This window comes from Sprattus sprattus (genome assembly GCF_963457725.1).
Source record: "Sprattus sprattus genome assembly, chromosome: 16".
NCBI classification, from domain to species: domain Eukaryota; kingdom Metazoa; phylum Chordata; class Actinopteri; order Clupeiformes; family Clupeidae; genus Sprattus; species Sprattus sprattus.
In genome coordinates, this window is record NC_137914.1 from 3,737,208 (window position 1) to 3,755,770 (window position 18,563).

General features: G+C 42.7%; 4 protein-coding genes across 5 annotated transcripts in view; 1 reads left to right on the forward strand and 3 right to left on the reverse strand.

Annotated features, from left to right (window-relative positions):
* Positions 1–3,399, reverse strand: part of ppp2r5cb (protein phosphatase 2, regulatory subunit B', gamma b) — a 39,369-nt gene extending 35,970 nt beyond the window's left edge. Inside the window, exons 1-2 of the mRNA XM_080853746.1 lie at positions 3,299–3,399; positions 2,543–2,602 (exon numbers count right to left, since the gene is read on the reverse strand). Of these exons, the coding sequence (XP_080709872.1) occupies positions 2,543–2,602; positions 3,299–3,334 (96 nt within the window). The 5' untranslated portion in view covers positions 3,335–3,399. The remainder of the gene's footprint in view (positions 1–2,542; positions 2,603–3,298) is intronic.
* Positions 3,400–4,110: 711 nt separating this feature from the next.
* On the reverse strand, positions 4,111–10,824 carry hsp90aa1.2 (heat shock protein 90, alpha (cytosolic), class A member 1, tandem duplicate 2). The gene is made up of 11 exons (XM_080853938.1): positions 10,714–10,824; positions 9,084–9,233; positions 8,452–8,818; positions 8,170–8,303; positions 7,515–7,883; positions 7,146–7,311; positions 6,707–6,897; positions 6,046–6,193; positions 5,545–5,813; positions 4,832–5,165; positions 4,111–4,562 (listed from the first exon to the last, which is right to left on the reverse strand). Exons 2-11 carry the CDS (start codon positions 9,231–9,233, stop codon positions 4,453–4,455), a joined length of 2,238 nt encoding a protein of 745 aa, XP_080710064.1. The 5' UTR covers positions 10,714–10,824; the 3' UTR covers positions 4,111–4,452.
* A 406-nt stretch (positions 10,825–11,230) lies between these two features.
* On the reverse strand, positions 11,231–16,470 carry hsp90aa1.1 (heat shock protein 90, alpha (cytosolic), class A member 1, tandem duplicate 1). The gene is made up of 11 exons (XM_080853936.1): positions 16,308–16,470; positions 15,091–15,237; positions 14,551–14,917; positions 14,309–14,442; positions 13,681–13,980; positions 13,393–13,558; positions 13,109–13,299; positions 12,750–12,897; positions 12,289–12,557; positions 11,795–12,128; positions 11,231–11,606 (listed from the first exon to the last, which is right to left on the reverse strand). Exons 2-11 carry the CDS (start codon positions 15,235–15,237, stop codon positions 11,497–11,499), a joined length of 2,166 nt encoding a protein of 721 aa, XP_080710062.1. The 5' UTR covers positions 16,308–16,470; the 3' UTR covers positions 11,231–11,496.
* A 1,377-nt stretch (positions 16,471–17,847) lies between these two features.
* Positions 17,848–18,563, forward strand: part of LOC308377788 (WD repeat-containing protein 20-like) — a gene marked incomplete at its 5' end in the record, with an annotated part of 8,543 nt that continues 7,827 nt past the window's right edge. The window contains one exon of one of the 2 annotated variants that reach the window (XM_080854525.1): positions 17,848–18,111. In XM_080854525.1, the coding sequence (XP_080710651.1) occupies positions 17,848–18,111 (264 nt within the window). The remainder of the gene's footprint in view (positions 18,112–18,563) is intronic. The other variant, XM_080854526.1, reaches the window with a different exon arrangement.

The window sequence follows — 18,563 nt, forward strand, 5'->3', positions numbered from 1 at the left end:
AAGGGCTTACTCTTATATCACTGTAGTGAATAAAAGGGAGAAGCACCCCCCACCTTCTCTAAAAAAAAACATAAATCTTGTATTCCCACTCCGGGCCATTGCAGAATATTGCCGTCATGTTACTAGGTTTCCAGGGGATAGATTACCAGTCTGACATTGCCATATTCACAATATTGGCTGTCATTCAATATGGGACAAATAGAAAGCTTTTAATTTAAGTGAGGGTTGGGGATAAGGGGTTATTACAAGTCTACTCCATTACCTCAACCGATCATTAAAAGGCATACATAAAGATGAAACACTGTAACTTGCCTGAATATAATTCAGGTCATACATCATATAATAAAATTGTTTTATTTCAAAATGCATTAAAATCCTCACAAACACTTAAAGGTGTTGGTGTGTACGTTTTTTTGTTTTGGTTAAATCTCCCTGGTCCGCTGGAGGGCGGCTTCGATCGGTGATGTAAAAAGAGGAGGTCATGCATACAGTGGCCGGGCAGAGGGCTGCGGTCGTCTAATCTTCTCTCTCTGAAAGCCCACACTAATGAGGCGACAGCTTGCTCTGTGCAATTTAAATTTGAAAGAGGCGGCGGCACTAGCAGCTCCTCGGCTACAGATCACAGAGGAGTGAACACGCTGGATTAGGACTCTCTCACACACACCACACACACACACACACACACACACACACACACACACTTTTCATTCCAGTTCAGAGACTAGGCACCACTGTCGGGAGCTTGGGCATAATATTAAATTGCTAAATCGTAATCAAAGTGAACTTCTTAAACCAAAGCCACAGTGTTATGGAACAATATTGTGTTTAGCACATCAACACCTGAAATCACTCAGCAACTGGGATTGATTTTATTAATTAATTAAGTTTATTTTATGAGCCTCAACCTCTAGGTGGCACTTTTGTGCATTGTATTACCTGGCTTTTATCAACATCCTCTGCCTAAATTAAAGTCAACATCCCTCGGTCAGCTACAGTCCTCACCTCTTGGGGACATAATCAGAACACACACTAGCAATAAGATTACAGGGATATACCCCTACAGTAGCACTTTAATTAGCAAGCACGAGTTCCCAGGCTTGGTTTACCCTTACATGAGTCTCTACATCTAGTCATGCATGGGTGGCTCAATCAATTCATAAAAGCACTGAGCAGAGAGCAACACCTACTTTGTCCAACGCTAAATTAATTTCGTTACAATGACCATTGTGTGGGACGTTTTTGTACACTTTCTCAACAGCGCAAACACTAACCATGCATTAGGTATTTTAAAAGTGGGATTTGATCCGTTTGAATCACTTACTCATCAGGGCAAACACTGGCTAGATGGTGCAATGTTTGACCATTGTGTGGGACGTTTTTTGTACACGTTCTAAACAGCACAAACACTAACCACGTATTAGGTATATTAAAAGTGGGATTTGATCCGTTTGAATCACTTACTCATCAGGGCAAACACTGGCTAGATGGTGTAATGTTGAGTAGCGCTACAGTGGCTGAGATTTGTGTCAAGAAAAGTTTAGACAATACAGAAGGGGACACTGGAGACAATAATATAATGGCAAAGAATTTACAAAAACTTGGTTATAACAGAGTTATAACAAATCAGGGCCAAACTGTTTGTATATTTATTGGCTACAAAACCAATAACACCTGCATGTTCTTTCAAATAACAGCTTAATGTATGTTCCATTGAAAATCAATCAATAAACAAAGAAAATGAAAATGAAAACTGTATTTAAATATAGATTGGCGTGTACCCCCTCGTTTACAATTGGCCAGTTATGTTTTTGTTAGCTTACAATTGATGCATGGAGAGACAGAAGGCGAAATTAATCTTATCCAGAGAGTACAAACCATGTTAACTTTTACAGTATCTTGCCAAGTCTTAACAACAATTGACATAAAAAGTAGAAAAAAAATGAGTTGGAATGGATCTCGAGTGTGTGCCCTAGGGTTCCCAAAGCTCGAACCAAACAGAGTTGCAGACAGCAGAAGAGCACATGACATTGTGTTGTGAGGTCGTATGAACAATACACACCGCTCCAAGCCAATGCCTAAAACTAGGCTATAAAGAAGACGCTCAATGTTTTCAGCGATATGGAGGATCAGACCTACACATTACAGAGGATGAACTAATGCCGTAAGCAGTGACGACAGGTTTCCCCCGAGACAAACCGGTGCAATTACGTTAGCTATCCAACGTTAGCTCGTGCCTAGTAAGGGGAAGGGGGGAAAAAATCACAATCGCCCTTAAAAATCAAATGGTTTGAGTGGTCCTCTGCAGAATTATGAAGCGAAGCACACATTTGCGATGTGGTATTTAATCATGACATATATACGTAGCGGAGACGGTCAACTGAAATTATAGGAAAATGTCATCTAATTTATCCTGTAGTGAGCTGTGCTCATCCTAGGGTAAATTGCATGGGAGACGCTGTTTAGCGGACATGTTTATACCCAAGCATAATGGTTTTGAGGACACCACTCTATCTCTTAGCTTTCATAGTGCATTATCCCTTACCTCGTGTTCTGCATTCTCTTGACCACCCGTTTTGCCAACTTTTCCAGACTTCGGAGATTCCTGAAAGCAGGGACAAAAAAGAGCCGGGTAGTAAGCTGGCTAGATAGCTAGGTTGTTAGCACACATTAACGTTAACTGTTAGCAAGCTGTCAACTCCAACAGTGCCCTTAAATATATTTTGACCAATCTGTAGACATTCAGCGCTGCTTAGACGCATGACAAAAAAAATATAATATCTTGATAATATCTTGCCAATTAGGTTGAAACCACTTCGCTATACATCACCTTTCTATCTAACTGGACTACCAAGTGATTGGTTACCATAGTTAACGACGCTAGCAAGACAACGCCGCTACGTCCATCTACATAGCGAGTGGCCACTCCTCAGGCTATCCAGACAATTAGCTGGCACCTAAATACATTAAAGCAATTCAAATGTCAACGAGCTTCCTTTGTTTAAAAATGTTATTTTCCAAACGGACAATCTAGGGCTAGATCAACAGTGAACTTTATTCTGGTAGCAAGAGCCCTGAAAATGAAGTGTCCTTTGACAAACTGGCAGCAGTCAGCTAGGTTGCGAGGTTGGCTACGTTAGCTGGCTGGCTAGCTATCAAGTGGAAGCTTGTTATCGAAGCTAGCTAACACTAGCTAACAAATGCCGTGGGTGGCTGACACCTTACAGACATAAGGTGCAGGCGAGTTTTCCCCCATTTTAGCATATGAATTAAAAAGTAGGTATATATTAACGAAACTTACCTTATCTTTTTTCGTTTTATTCGGCATTGCACTCATGTGTTCTTTCTCTCCCCTCTTTTACTCTCTTCGCTGGAGCCCTCTTCTGACAACTCTTGTCCGACTGAAGCGGTTTGCCTCTCCCCTAACATATGATAGGCTGGTATACTTGTGTCAGGTGACACCGCGTTCTTGCTGCAAGCCCTACTACGCTCTGGTTTATCCCCAGAGCTACAAAAATAGACTGTTATTAAAGATCAGTGCCGTTCTCCCTAAAGCGGACAGGAATTGACAGACGTAAATAACTAAAAACACAGATTGGCAAATACAAAGAAGGTCCAAGCAAGTTAGTCAAACGTCAACATCATTTAGAATTCTAATTCACTGTCGACACTCCATGACCGATAGATTTGGATTGCGTTCAACCGGTGTGTTCGTATCCCTACTAAATCTTCCTGAGTAAATACATCAAGGTGTGTGATGATCATTAAGCTCGGGTCGCTTCCGAAGAGACAGAAGTCAAGCACCACCTGGTGGCCAAAATAATACACGTCTGGTCTGGAGGCTATCAGACCAACTATGAATACGTTTTTTGCATGGCTGTCCATGACATGGGGACATTGTAATGCTTTTTTTATGTCAATTTTACTCCGCCCTTTTACCAAAGAACACCTTCAGAAATATCAAATGTAATAATGAGCACAACAAAGTAATGACTATAGTCAGATGGTAACTCAGTATTTCACATTTCAACTTTGACAAAAGGTTTGTACTGGTTTTCACATAATGAATCACCAAACACAGGCCAGGATGTTAAAGAGATTCACATGGCAAACTTTTATTTTGTGGGTCCCACCATCTCAAGTTACAGTATCAATTTGATATGTACAATACAGTTCACATAAAAGCAAAACTGGAATGTAAATAAATACAAACAAAAAAAAGCATACACAACTTAATACAAAAAAATGTAGGAGTTATAAAGGAATGTCAATGATAGGCTCTGGGTCACGCCAATGCCAGGGGAATGGTAATTAACGTGGTGTGTGGGGGGCAAACTAACATGTAGCTGGGACTAGGGACAGACATTCCAGGAATCATTTGAACATCAAATCCTAAAACCATTTACAGCACTTAAGCCAAGGTTTACACTCTGCACACAAAATAGACTTGTGGCTTTAATCGACCTCCTCCATTCTGGATGTGTCGTCGTCACCCTCCAGGGGAGGCATATCCTCAACAGGAGCAGCAGCGGTTTCTTCTGTTGATAGGTCTTCCTCATCAATGCCTGCAGGGAGAAGAAGATCACAGGGGTCAGGCTACTCACACAGGGACCTCATATCTAATCTAAGGGACCTCCTCAGCCTAGGGGAACAGCCTAAAGCTATGTCTGCTTAGGAACAGAACTGAAAATAAAAGTAATCTTAAAGTGGCTTGACAAATGACAGTGTTTCGGCTACTTTACGGTAAAAGCAGGAAATAAAGCTTATGTAACTTAGTGGTTTGATCTGTTTTGGCTGGAAAACTACGGAGATAAACGAGGTCCTTAGCTCTCACCTAAGCCGAGTTTGATCATCCTGTAGATGCGGTTTGAGTGCGTCTGGGGGTCGTCCAGGGAGAACCCAGAGGACAGCAATGCAGTCTCGAACAGCAGGATCACCAGGTCCTTCACCGACTTGTCGTTCTTGTCGACATCTGCCTTCACCCTCAGGGTCTCAACGATGGGGTGGTCGGGGTTGATCTCCAGGTGCTTCTTGGCAGCCATGTAGCCCATGGTGGAGTTGTCTCTCAGGGCCTGGGCCTTCATGATCCTCTCCATGTTAGCCGTCCATCCGTACGTGCTGGTCACAATGCAGCAGGGAGACGACACCAAACGGTTGGACACTGTTACCTGGAGACACAGAGGATGGAGAAAACAGCATTATTTCCAATGATTCTTCAAGTGAACAGCTCAGAACCTAGTAGCCTATTATATCTACGTCCTGGGAAAGGGGTGGACTTCAAACCTTAGCTGTGTGCATGTATTTCCTGCATTGCACGTGCACACCATGGAGGTGTGGTGAACACAATAACTATAGTAATAAATAATAATTAATTTTATTTGTTGAGCGCTTTTCATTCAAGCAGAATCTCAGAGTGCTAAAAAACAGCTCTCAGCCAAAGTACAGTTTAAGAAAATTATATGTTTTTTTAAAAGTAGGACATGCCTTTCTGAATAAAAAGGTTTTTAGGCCAGTCTTAAACTACAAGGTAGCCTGAGATAATCTCACCTTTTCCACCTTCTTCTCCAGGATGTCTTTCATGATCTTGCACAGGTTCTCAAACTGAGACTTCTTCTCCTCCTGATTCTTCTTCTCGTCCTCATCCTCAGGCAGCTCCAGGCCCTCCTTGGTCACAGACACGAGGTTCTTGCCGTCGAACTCCTTCAGCTGCTGGACACAGTACTCATCAATGGGCTCGATCATGTAGATCACCTCCAGGCCGGCTTTGCGGAGTCGCTCCACGAAGGCCGAGTTGGCCACCTGTTCCTTTGTCTCACCTTAAACGAAATTGAAGTGTGACTTAAGGAGTCCATTGACGACACCATGATGTATTGCTACAGATATCTGATCATTAATAATGGCGTTTCTTCAAGCATTGTTGAGCAATGACAAACAATGGTGAAGGCCTTAAAAAGTTGTCGACCAGCTATAATAAGTAAGTTGTAAGTGTGCTAGTTCATAAACCTGAAATGAATCCATAGCATACTATGTAATGGTTGTTTCCCTCACCAGTAATGTAGTATATGTGTTTCTGGGTGTCCTTCATGCGAGTGACATAGTCTTTTAGGGACACCATCTCGTCCCCGGTGGACGAGGTGTAGTATCGCAGCATTTCAGACAACTTCTTGCGATTCTGGGAGTCTTCATGGATGCCAAGCTGCAGAGATACACCCACAGAGAAAAAAAAAAAACGTCATGTCAGCAAGAATTATTGAAACAAAAAACTGAACAGAAGGGATATCGTGCTAATCCCCTCTCTTCCTCTTAATCCACTCAGTGAGTATCACAGGGGGTGGAGATAGGAGGGGAGGGGAGGGGAGGGGAAGACATTTCTCAGGTCAGCGCTAATCTACTTGGATCAGGTTTAGGCATGCTGCCAAGGGAGGATCAGACAGGTGGCAGACGCTAGCAGGTTAGCAGGGCAGGGCCCAGGAAGCTAAGCATAGCCTGCTAAGGTTTCAAGTCTCCTCCTTGAGTCAGATGGAACAATAGGGTTTCCCCCACCCTGCTGTCAGGCTTAAAGGACGTTTCACGCCACTAGCTGACTGGATTTGGCAGTTCCACTGTGACATGCCACACCGTTCTCTGGAGAGATTTAGCTGACTGCCAGCCAGATGCACTGGACGGTCATACTGAGAAGAACAGATTGGGCGAGGGATAGGCAATGTACCTTGATGTTCTTGGAGAAGTGCTCGTAGAACTTCTTGTAGTTCTCCTTGTCCTCGGCCAGTTCGCCGAAGAGCTCCATGCACTTCTTGACCAGATTCTTGCGGATGACCTTCAGGATCTTGCTCTGCTGCAGCATCTCCCTGGAGATGTTCAGGGGCAGATCCTCGGAGTCCACCACACCACGCATGAAGTCTGGTGGAAACAAGGATTTCACCGACACATAAATATACAGAACCTCAACCAAAGCTGAGTCGATGACAGTCTGGATAATTTTTTTATTATTATGTAGTAGCACTTTTATGTTTTTACACCAAAAATGGGATCTGAATTGAAAATTGTTAATAATGATATGTAGTTACCAGTGCAATAACCATTTGCTAATACTAGAGCTAGATGCACTCAGAAGTCAGCAGCCAGAGAGGCTTAGTGGTTGCACTTACTGAGGTACTCAGGGATGAGATCGTCACAGTTGTCCATGATGAAGACTCTGCGCACGTATAGCTTGATGTTGTTCTTCTTCTTCTTGTTCTCAAAGAGGTCAAAGGGGGCACGACGGGGCACGAAGAGGAGGGCACGGAACTCCAGCTGCCCTTCCACGGAGAAGTGCTGTGAAGACAAACCATGACAGTGCCCAGTTCAGTACAATAATCTGCCGCACGACCACTCTTCGTATTGTCCAAAATTTTCATGTGACAAAATCATAAAATCTAAGCTAAAAGCTAAATGAATGTTTTACATTCTATGTATACACTGTATATATTCTACAACAACACACAAACGTGTATAACTGACTTGTAGGTGTGTCTCACCTTGATAGCCAGGTGGTCCTCCCAGTCGTTTGTGAGGCTCTTGTAGAACTCCCCATACTCATCGTTGGTGATGTCATCAGGGTTCCGAGTCCAGAGAGGCTTGGTCTTGTTGAGCTCCTCCTGATCGATGTACTTCTCCTTGATCTTCTTCTTCTTCTTCTTTTTCTCCCCACACTTGTCATGGTCATGCTCGTGGTCATGGTCCTCGTCCTCGTCTGAGCCCACGTCCTCAATCTCTGGCTTGTCCTCGCTCTTCTCCTCATCCTCTCCGTCTTTCTCCTTCACTTTGTCTTTCTCTTTCTCCTTCTCCTCCTCCGCCTCCTCCTCTGCTTCGTCGTCACTCACTTCCTTGTCACGTTCCTTCTCCACCTGAAGGGGATTATGGGAAGAAGCTGCAACACTTACCATCTGTGTATTATATTTCCTAAATTTTCTTCAGGGATCAATAAAGTATCTAATCTATCGATCGTATTTATCCATCTTTCTATCTATCTATCCAATCTATCTACCTATCTAATCTCCTCCAAATGAGTACCCCCCCCCTAGGTACAGGAGAAACTATTTGCAGGCTTTTGCAGAGATCAGATGAGACTTAACCAAACCTATCAAGAAGTATGTCCTTCAGAAAAATAAGATTGTCCGCTAACGCACTTACATAAAGGGTAATTGGGTAGCCAATGAACTGAGAATGCTTCTTGACGATCTCTTTAACTCGTTTTTCGTCCAGGTACTCCATCATGTCCTCCTTCAGGTGCAGGATGACCTTAGTGCCACGCACGGCTGGCTCAGCTACAGGAGACAGGTAGAGACAGGACATTCTAAATCAGGTGCATTAACAAGTGTTAAACGATGGCTTACTATTGCTTCATACCAACATCAAAAGGCTGCACATTTTGTTGTGCATTGCCATTTCACAGGAATCGGAGAATGTTCTTACATGTATCAACTTTGACGGTGAAGGAGCCTCCGGCGGATGACTCCCAGATGTACTGCTCATCATCGTTGTGTTTGGTGATGACGGTCACCCTCTCTGCCACCAGGTAGGCGGAGTAGAAACCGACACCGAACTGTCCAATCATGGAGATGTCAGCTCCAGCCTGCAGAGCCTCCATGAAGGCCTTGGTGCCAGACTTGGCGATGGTGCCCAGGTTGTTGATGAGGTCGGCCTTGGTCATGCCGATGCCAGTGTCGATGAGTGTGATGGTGCGTTCGGCTTTGTTGGGAATGACGTCAATCTTGAGGTCTTTCCCAGAGTCCAATTTGGTGGGGTCTGTGAGACTTTCATAGCGGATTTTATCCAGAGCCTGTAATAGTAGCAGTCAATCAGAACTTTCACAACATTACAATAAAGGCATAATAAAAATCCATGAGCAAAATCATTTTTATTTTTCCATTGACAGACCCTCTATGATATAATATAATTATTACATAAAGAAAACCAGTTCAATAGTGTTAGTTTCTCAAGTTGTCTTGTCATGTGTGCTACCATTAGCCTTTATGATTAAGTGATGAAAGGTGTCTCATAAATACAGCAGAGTGAAAGAAGATATTGTTGGTGTGGCTACTCACGTCTGAGGAGTTGGAGATGAGTTCCCTGAGGAAGATTTCTTTGTTGGAGTAGAAAGTGTTGATGATCAGGGACATCAGCTGGGCAATCTCTGCCTGGAAGGCAAAGGTCTCCACCTCCTCCTCCATGTTCTGATCATGTGGTTCTGGCATCTACGCTGGGCAAAGAAGCAAGTTATTCAGGGGAAATTCTACAACGTTGTTATTACCCATGTACCAAATATAACTGCTTGGAATACATTTGTGACATTATAATCAAATGCATAACACGACTAATAAATATAATGTAGAGACTTCAAAGACTATTGCTGTGAACTCTGAATACTTATGTTTTTAAAATTCAAATGAAGAGTAACGTCCTGTCAAAAGGGATGGCGTTACGAAATGAACTTTTTCAAAAGTCGACCATTTTAACAACAATTTACAAATTTTTACATTTGTGAAAGATCGAATTATTTTAAATTCAAATGCATTTAGACCACAACTCCATCACTAAATCTTCGCACCAAATTGTTGGGCACAACCAGACACACTCCACCTTCTGGTTTCCGCGGTTAACTGCAACCTTCTAGAATCTACCAGTCTCTTCCAGTCATATCGATACATCCCGTTCAGCTACGATAAGGACGTTCATTCAAGGTGTGGTGTATGACAACCTCTTGAACTTGTGTTTTAAGAAAACCTTCACGGAGACTATACGGAAGAAATTAATGGAAACTAAGTTGCCTGGCTAAGAAGATTATCGTTAACACCCATGTCACTGAATCGTAGATTCCGGATAAGGCTGCACGTGGAGGAAAGTGCTCAATAGGGAGCTAACCTAACATTAAACGTTACAGATCTAAACACGAAGTTTAAAAAAAAAAAAGAAGTTACCTTTCACATTCAGATAACTTGCGACTCACATTATACCAGCTGACGAAGGTCTCGTAAATTTAAGTTAAAACTGAAGCTGACCATTAAACGTCAGCTAAAGTTAGACATGAGATCCACTTTACATTTAGGTTAACGCTGCAGTCAAATCCTGACGGGCAATTGTATGGGTTCACAATCGTTTTATCCTCCTAGTAACGTTTAGAACCGACCTTAGTCAGCGAACGTTAAAACAACTAACGGTACAATGACCTTATAAATGTCCACTCACTATTTAACATGGACTTGAAAGTAGGTTAAGTAACATGGACGAGTTTCACCTGTCACGGATGATGACAGCCGGCGAGAGACTGCAATTTAATTTACATTTTAATCGTAACCAGATAGCTGCTAGCCTAACGAGTTCGCATGGCTAATTTATCTATCATAGCTTCTCATCAGGTCTTCCGATAACCGAGCTAACAGGCTAGGGAAGCTGGCTAGTTATATCTTTGTGGTGTCCAACATAAGAGGCTCTTGAATGCCCAACCGGTTGAGGAACAAGCATAGCTAGGCTAGGTTATATCTGGCTAACGTTAGAAAATTTGGGTAACGTAACCTTGCCAACCAGGTCACAAAGTCTGACATAATGAATCGACATTGTCGTGTTATATTTCTCTTTGATAATTAAAGACACTTTCTACAACATCGATAATACAATCAACAAAACACTCCACTGCTCATCACTTTATTTGATGCTCATTAATCGATGTTTCCTTACCTTAATTTGTTCGCCTAAACCACCACCAAATAACAACTTATTCTTCTTTCAAATTGCTTTCGTCAACCTCTGCAGCCGTCTTGCAAAGCCGAAGTAAGATTGCTAACCTTCGCTATCAACAATGATGAGAATGTCATATGGCCGGTTTTATACCGCCCCTCAGATTGTTCGAGAAACTCAGCTTCCAGAACCGTCTGGAATCTTCTCAATTCATCCCTACCGGCAGGGCGTCACCAAAGAGAGAAGAAATCCTTGTCAATCACGCAACCACCCCACGCCCCTTTCCTATCTAACAGCACTTAAGGATTTTCTAAGGGGTGTGTCTTGACATCGTTTGGTCACCGCCTCCATAAACTCTGCACCCACACGGTTCTCAGAAGAATATTCTGGTTAAATCAATGTGTCACAATGTTGACGAAGCAATGAAGCAAGAGCGCACACGCAAGAAAATCCGTATAGGATATACAATGCAGAACATCTACTTGAGAAAATGATCAGTAAAAATACATACATTACATGAGTTAAATATGTTTTATTATAAATCTCAGTACTTTGATAAAAAAAAAAGAAATATAAAACATGACATTAAAAAAGAAAATCATGTTTTGGACTCTGAGTGGACCTCAGATTATGTCTTAATGAGGAGTAGCTATCTAAATTCTATTTGGACAAATATTACACAAGGACAGTCTTGTGAAACATACAATCTGTTGCCAAAGCAAATATTAAACTTACATAAAATAACATAAAATAAAATAAACGCATTGGCCATTTACAATAGTTTTAATCAACTTCCTCCATTCTGGAAGTATCCTCCTCGTCACCCTCCAGAACAGGCATGTCTTCCTCGCTGGGCTGGGGAAGGTCATCGATGACATCATCATCATCGATACCTGGAAAACACAACCAGAGATACATGATGTGAGGACGACACACTGCATTATCTTACTAAACGACAAACGACACACTGCATTATCTTACTACCAATAAAAATGTAGTTATGACAGATAACAGGCCACATCAGGGCCAGATATATTCTTGTGTCTAATGGTCAACTGGACAACACGAGTGAGTGACTCACCAAGGCCAAGCTTGATCATCCTGTAGATGCGATTGGCATGTGTCGCTGGGTCCTCTAGTGTGAAGCCTGAAGATAGTAGGGCGGTCTCGTACAGCAGGATCACCAAGTCCTTCACTGCTTTGTCGTTCTTGTCGGCCTCTGCCTTTACCCTAAGGGTCTCAACGATGGGGTGCATGGGGTTGATCTCCAGGTGCTTTTTGGCCGTCATGTAGCCCATAGTGGAGTTGTCCCTCAGGGCTTGAGACTTCATGATCCTCTCCATGTTAGCCGTCCAGCCGTACGTGCTGGTAACAATGCAGCAGGGGGAACCCACCAAACGGTTGGACACCGATACCTGGAGGCACAGAGGATGGAAAAAAACTACATTACATTGGACACAGTTACCCGGAGGCACAGGGGATTGAAAAACTACATTACAGGCAAATGTTAAAGAGGTTCAAACTCCTATTGACACAGCAGAGAATTTGGTGCATATCTACATTTCACATACATACCTTCTCAATTTTTTTGTCCAGGATGTCTTTCATGATCTTGCACAGGTTCTCAAACTTGATCTTCAGCTCTTCCTGGTTCTTCTTATCATCCTCATCCTCGGGCAGCTCCAGGCCCTCCTTGGTCACAGAGACGAGGTTCTTGCCATCGTACTCCTTCAGCTGCTGGACACAGTACTCATCAATGGGCTCGATCATGTAGATCACCTCCAGGCCAGCTTTGCGGAGGCGCTCCACAAAGGCCGAGTTGGCCACCTGGTCTTTTGTCTCACCTAGTACACAAATATACATACATACATACATAAATCATTTAGTTTTGAAATTGTTGCAGGCTCCTGTCAGAATGAAACTGGCGATCTGTATGCAATGATATTAGGATTCAAAAGAAAGGGATAGATAAAGTTTAAGAAATAGCACGTGTTATACTTCATAATTTAATAATACTTTACAAAAAGGATCCTCACCAGTGATGTAGTAAATGTGCTTCTGGTTTTCCTTCATACGGGACACGTAATCCTTGAGAGACACCACGTCATCACCCGAGTTGGACGTGAAGTAGCGCAGCAGGTCAGACAGCTTCTTCCTGTTCTGAGAGTCCTCGTGGATGCCCAGCTGTAGAAGTGCATAAGGACAAAGAAAAAACGGTCATGAAGTGATCCAGTCACTCACGCAAGGTGCTAACAAGTTCATGGGTCTGTCACCCAGAGGGCATTTATATGGAAGAAAATGAACAATATAACTGTATATCCTATTTTAGTCGCTTTGAATGAAGGTGTCTGCTAAATTTTTTAATGAAAGTGTAATGAAAACATGAGTTACCCACCTTGATGTTCTTGGAGAACTGCTCGTAGTACTTTTTGTAGTTGTCCTTGTCCTCGGACAGTTCGGTGAAGAGGTCCATGCACTTCTTGACCAGATTCTTGCGGATGACCTTCAGGATCTTGCTCTGCTGCAGCATCTCCCTGGAGATGTTCAGGGGCAGATCCTCAGAGTCCACCACACCCTTGATGAAGTCTGTCAGTGAACATTTAAATAAAATTTAGCATACACACCATGACATTAAGAGGATCAACTTTGAAACTAGTTAAGTGACAAACAGGAACTCACTCAGATACTCTGGAATCAGCTCTTCGCAGTTGTCCATGATGAAGACTCTGCGCACGTACAGCTTAATGTTGTTCCTCTTCTTCTTGTTCTCAAAGAGGTCAAAGGAAGCTCTTTTGGGCACAAACAACAGAGCCCTGAACTCCAGCTGGCCTTCCACTGAGAAGTGCTGTGGGTAACAAAATCAATAAAACATTAGTGAACAATACCATAAAGCATTGTGACGACACTTTAATAGAGTCTTTCTGTAGGAATAACACGTCAAGTGTATTTATCCAGGTGTTTTCTCACCTTGACAGCCAGGTGGTCCTCCCAGTCATTGGTCAGACTCTTGTAAAACTCTCCGTACTCCTCGCTGGTGATGTCGTCAGGGTTACGGGTCCAGAGTGGTTTGGTCTTGTTCAGCTCCTGGATGTCAATGTACTTCTCCTTCACCTTCTTCTTCCTCTTGTTTTTGCCGTCCTTGGTGTCCTCGTCCTCGTCAGCTCCCAAGTCCTCAATCTGAGGCTTGTCTTTCTCCTCTGCTGCCTCCACCTCTTCGATCTTCTCGCCTTCTTCCAGGTCAACTTCCTTCTCTCTTTGTTTCTCAACCTGGATCACAAAATGTTTTATTACATACAAACACAAACATTTAAATTTTTCCAATTACAAAGGGTTCCTTGAATGCACTGATGTAGCTTGCAAGGTTCAGTACCTCCAATAAGGTTAAGAACCACTGATTTAAAGTATACAATTCAGTCAATAGAATAAATGAATGTCATGTAGGCCTAATCTTGATAATAAAATAAATAGTGTTTCTGTGGTTAGATTTGATGAAATTAAAATAATTAGAAATGCTTGGTAGTGAAAAGCATTCATCCAAAATGTTGATAACTCAGTCAAATTCAGTTGATCCAGGAAGTTAGCCTGCAGAACTTACATAGAGTGTGATGGGGTAGCCAATGAACTGGGAGTGCTTCTTCACAGTCTCCTTGACGCGTTTCTCCTCAGTGTATTCTACCTGGTCGTCTTTCAGGTGAAGGATGACTTTGGTGCCACGACCAATGGACTCACCTATAAGGACATACAGGGTTGAGATTCACTGCGGAAATGACAGGGCAATGCAAAAAAGTACAGAAAGATTGAACTGACTAAAGGAAATATGAGAAACATGTGACTTACCGGTATCAACTTTGACAGTGAAGGAGCCCCCAGCTGCAGACTCCCAAATGTACTGCTCATCATCGTTGTGCTTGGTGATGACGGTCACCCTCTCTGACACCAGGTAGGCAGAGTAGAAACCGACACCAAACTGTCCGATCATGGAGATATCAGCTCCAGCCTGCAGAGCCTCCATGAAGGCCTTGGTGCCAGACTTGGCGATGGTGCCCAGGTTGTTGATGAGGTCAGCCTTGGTCATGCCAATGCCAGTGTCTACGAGTGTAAGGGTCTTTGCATGCAGATCAGGGGTGATGTCGATTTTCAGCTCCTTGCATGATTCAAGTTTGCTGGGGTCTGTCAAGCTTTCGTATCTAATCTTGTCCAAGGCCTGCAAAACGGAAAGTACATTTACTTAAAGTAATACAATGTATTAAAGTGTTTAACAATAGTAATTGCCCTTGCTGTTAGCTTTGTTGTTGCACAGACTACATCTTGAAAAGTACAATAATGTTCATAACTAGAATGATCATCAGATAAGATTCGATTTTATTGTTAACTCACGTCTGAGGAGTTGGAGATGAGTTCCCTGAGGAAGATTTCTTTGTTGGAGTAGAAAGTGTTGATGATCAGGGACATCAGCTGGGCGATCTCTGCCTGGAAGGCAAAGGTCTCCACCTCCTCTGCCATGACGTTCTTGGCCTCTGGCATCTGTGTAAGTAAACACATCATTTACAGAATTCAGCAAATGTCTTGTAAATCATAAAGAGTACACAAAACTATAGAAAACCTTCTCATTATCACCTTATAATACCATTGCTCTAGTACTCTCTAACCTCTCCTTTTTTCCTCTTACTCTCTTTACTTTAAATGTGCACTGGAGTTCTTGGGATATTGTGAACTGGCAAATGAATCTAGTGATAATTATTAATGATTATCTGATCCCATTCCTGCGGCACACGGTAACATGTAGGATACCGTTGACTAAGAATGCTTGAGCGGAGTGGACCAAATGGCTGACTGAGAAAGACGCCTGCAGCTGTAGACAGCTGAAACCATTTCTCACGTCTCTGAGACCAGCTGCCATGCCTCTGACCTGTCAATCAAACCACACTCTGTGAAGATAAAGGCAGGGGAGTCATGTGGCCAGCACTTACAGCCCCCATTGAGCTATTTCATACATCTTTACATTGATTTGTGCATGACTTACTGTATTTATTCAGATTTAGAGGATTAAATTGCAGCTTTTATGTCTGTTCCATTAGTTAGAACCTCAGCTTTTTATACATATAGGCCACATGTGACAATGACCTCCTAAAAATTGTATCCTTGTATTTTACAATAATCAAACAATATGAATAATCACTTATAAATTGTAGTAACTTGCATAGTTTATTAACTGATTAGAGTCATAAGGACCTGTGACCCTGTGGTGCCTTTTTGTCTGTGACTTTGAGCCATGCTGTAAGCCATGTGCTCCAAGCAAAACTAATCCATCCGAAGCATTTTGAACATCTGAAGCGTTTTATAACGTTTCTTAATCCTACCTCTCTTTCATTGATGCAAAAACAAATACATTCAACTTTCTAGTAGACTAGATAAGACTAGGTTACATGAATAATTCCAATTAATTGTGCTGAAATGCCACAACCGATATTCTGTTAAAATCACTATCTCTTACTATTTCGATGTTGCAATTTAACCATGTTTGTTTGTTTATTTCATTTAAACTATACATTGTACAATATATCATTTATTTTCACTGAAAGTTTGAAAGTTACCTTTTCACTTGGAATTGATCACTTCAGAAAAGCCTCAATGTAATAGCTCTGCAGGGTATAGTCCTTGGTGCTCTGCTGGATGTTCTCTCACTGTTTCTGCAAAGATGCCGGCCGGCTTCTCTCTTTTTATACCTAGGGGCATGCTTTTCTCGAGACATCCATTCAGAAGGTTCCAGAAAGATCTCTCTCTACAGTTTTCGGGGGCAGCGTAGAAAGGGGCGTGAAAGTGGGCCGCCCGGGTGTCCAATGCCTCTGTCCTTGTAGGGGAGTGAGATCACAGACGGTGCCTGTCACTCATGGAAGGAACCTTCCGGATAGCAGGGCCACATACGCCTGTCAACGTTACAGCTGGTTTCTAGAAGGACCACCTGCTTGGCTGCACCTCACCCCCTGCGAGACATAGACCAGACCAGACCAACAGGCCTCAAAGAGAGATAAGTCTGTTCAAGTGTTAGTAAGCAGCAGTTGCTGGCCCTATTTTAACTTTTGCCACTTTTCTTTCAGGCCATGAAAGTTGACAGTGTTGCATGTGGCGCAAACCGAAACAATACACTTTTTCTCTTTTTAATGGAAAGTTCATTCATGTTACCTCATGTACATGATTGTACATGTAGAATGTGCATATGCAATGCATGATTGCTTTAATCTTGTTTGATTTTTTTTTTCATCCCCCCCCCAAAAAAATCCAATTTAGATCCATAACCTACTTGAAGCCTTAAATGTTGGTTACAGGTTGCCTCCTACTTTACTGGAAATATGTCACAAATAAATGGGGCGGTGCTTCCTATGTCTGAAGGTCCTAGAATTTCTCCTGTGCACGAAGTTAGCGGCCAGAGGATGGCGCTGTTCAATGAAGGACGGATTCTTATGCCTCTTCAATGGAAACTATAGTAAAGCTTACCAGAGACCCCTTCACAACGAGACGAATACAGACGAACCCTGATATCTGACTGGAAGTGCATCAATCTGTTTCAACAATAGGTGGAATTCGTTTCGTTATAAATCCGTAACCGAGTGAATAGGCCTAATTATCTTAATTACAATCGATGTTAGTGTAGTGTCTCATGAGGTGTGCTCGTTTGCACCTTTTAAGTCTCCTAAACACACACGATCCATTGGTATAATCTAACCTCGCCCGCCATAAATTCATATTTATTTCAGGTATACCAGGCTCTTAACCACCACACCTTTCACAGAAGATGATGGGCTGCTGTGCACAATATGTTCCCATATGAACTCTCGTTGGCTGCTTAATGAAGTTCACAAATTCGCAATATTTGAATCCAAGCCTATACATGTTTACATGACAGAAGACTGGCGGTGGATGTTCATTTGTTTCATGCATCTGAAATGCAAACGTATCTACACGTAACAGTAATATCATATACTGGCTTTATAGTATAATTTTAGTTTTAAAAGCCGTCAAGCCATGTGCAAAGCCCACCCGACCCTCAAACTGTTCAACGCAAACCATGTGACCTGTTGACCTGGGCATGATGCGCAAGCGTAGTGAGTAAGATCCGGGCTCCAGGCAGGATGAATGCAAATTTCCAAGATGGCGGTGGAGGGAGGAGGGAAGGAGATGAACGAAATTAAAACTCAATTCACCACTCGGGAAGGTGTTTACAAACTCCTTACGCACTCCGAATACAGCCGTCCTAATAGAGTGCCTTTCAATTCGCAGGGCTCGAACCCGGTCAAAGTCTCCTTCGTAAACGTCAACGACCAGTCCGGCAACGGCGAGAGAATCTGTTTCAATGTGGGCCGGGAACTGTACTTTTATATTTACAAAGGCGTGAGAAAGGTAAAGCTCATGACATCACATATCAGTATGCTGCGTCATGGCATCTCTGTATTCAAAGTTTGTGTATCTTCTCTGTAGAATTCGTGGTCTGATTTACCATATTCAATGTGTGTTTCAAAGTGAGACAATCGTGCCTAGTTTGTTGTGATCGCACCTTGCGGAAAGAACAGTCAGTAATAATTCTGGTGGACCTGTCCCAACTTAAGCAAAACAGTGTAGCGAACACCGTGTGACAATCCAACTTTATGTAATTTGGCTGACGAGTTGTCTCTCACCCACCTGTGGGTTGCACCTGAAACACTTCGCGAATGTTATCTCGGCTATCACTTGCCTTCGAGTCTGTAATTTTAACCTTGGGTGCTCGGGATATGTCAGGCTCCGCTTAATGCCTGTTGCAGGCTTCAAAGGGGGTTTGTCTGTGTTCAGCTGGGCAACAATGAAGAGTTTAAACG

Excerpts from the sequence above, each read along its gene's own strand:
- hsp90aa1.2 (XM_080853938.1), bottom strand. The coding sequence starts at position 9,233 with ATGCCAGAACCACATGATCAGAACATGGAGGAGGAGGTGGAGACCTTT. Across the intron at positions 7,884-8,169 it reads GCTACCCAATTACCCTTTAT|GTGGAGAAGGAACGTGACAA; the intron begins GTAAGTGCGTTA and ends AATCCCCTTCAG. Across the intron at positions 7,312-7,514 it reads AGGACCACCTGGCTATCAAG|CACTTCTCCGTGGAAGGGCA; the intron begins GTGAGACACACC and ends TTGTCTTCACAG.
- hsp90aa1.1 (XM_080853936.1), bottom strand. The coding sequence starts at position 15,237 with ATGCCAGAGGCCAAGAACGTCATGGCAGAGGAGGTGGAGACCTTTGCC. Across the intron at positions 14,918-15,090 it reads TCATCTCCAACTCCTCAGAC|GCCTTGGACAAGATTAGATA; the intron begins GTGAGTTAACAA and ends TCCGTTTTGCAG. Across the intron at positions 12,558-12,749 it reads GCACATTTACTACATCACTG|GTGAGACAAAAGACCAGGTG; the intron begins GTGAGGATCCTT and ends TTTGTGTACTAG.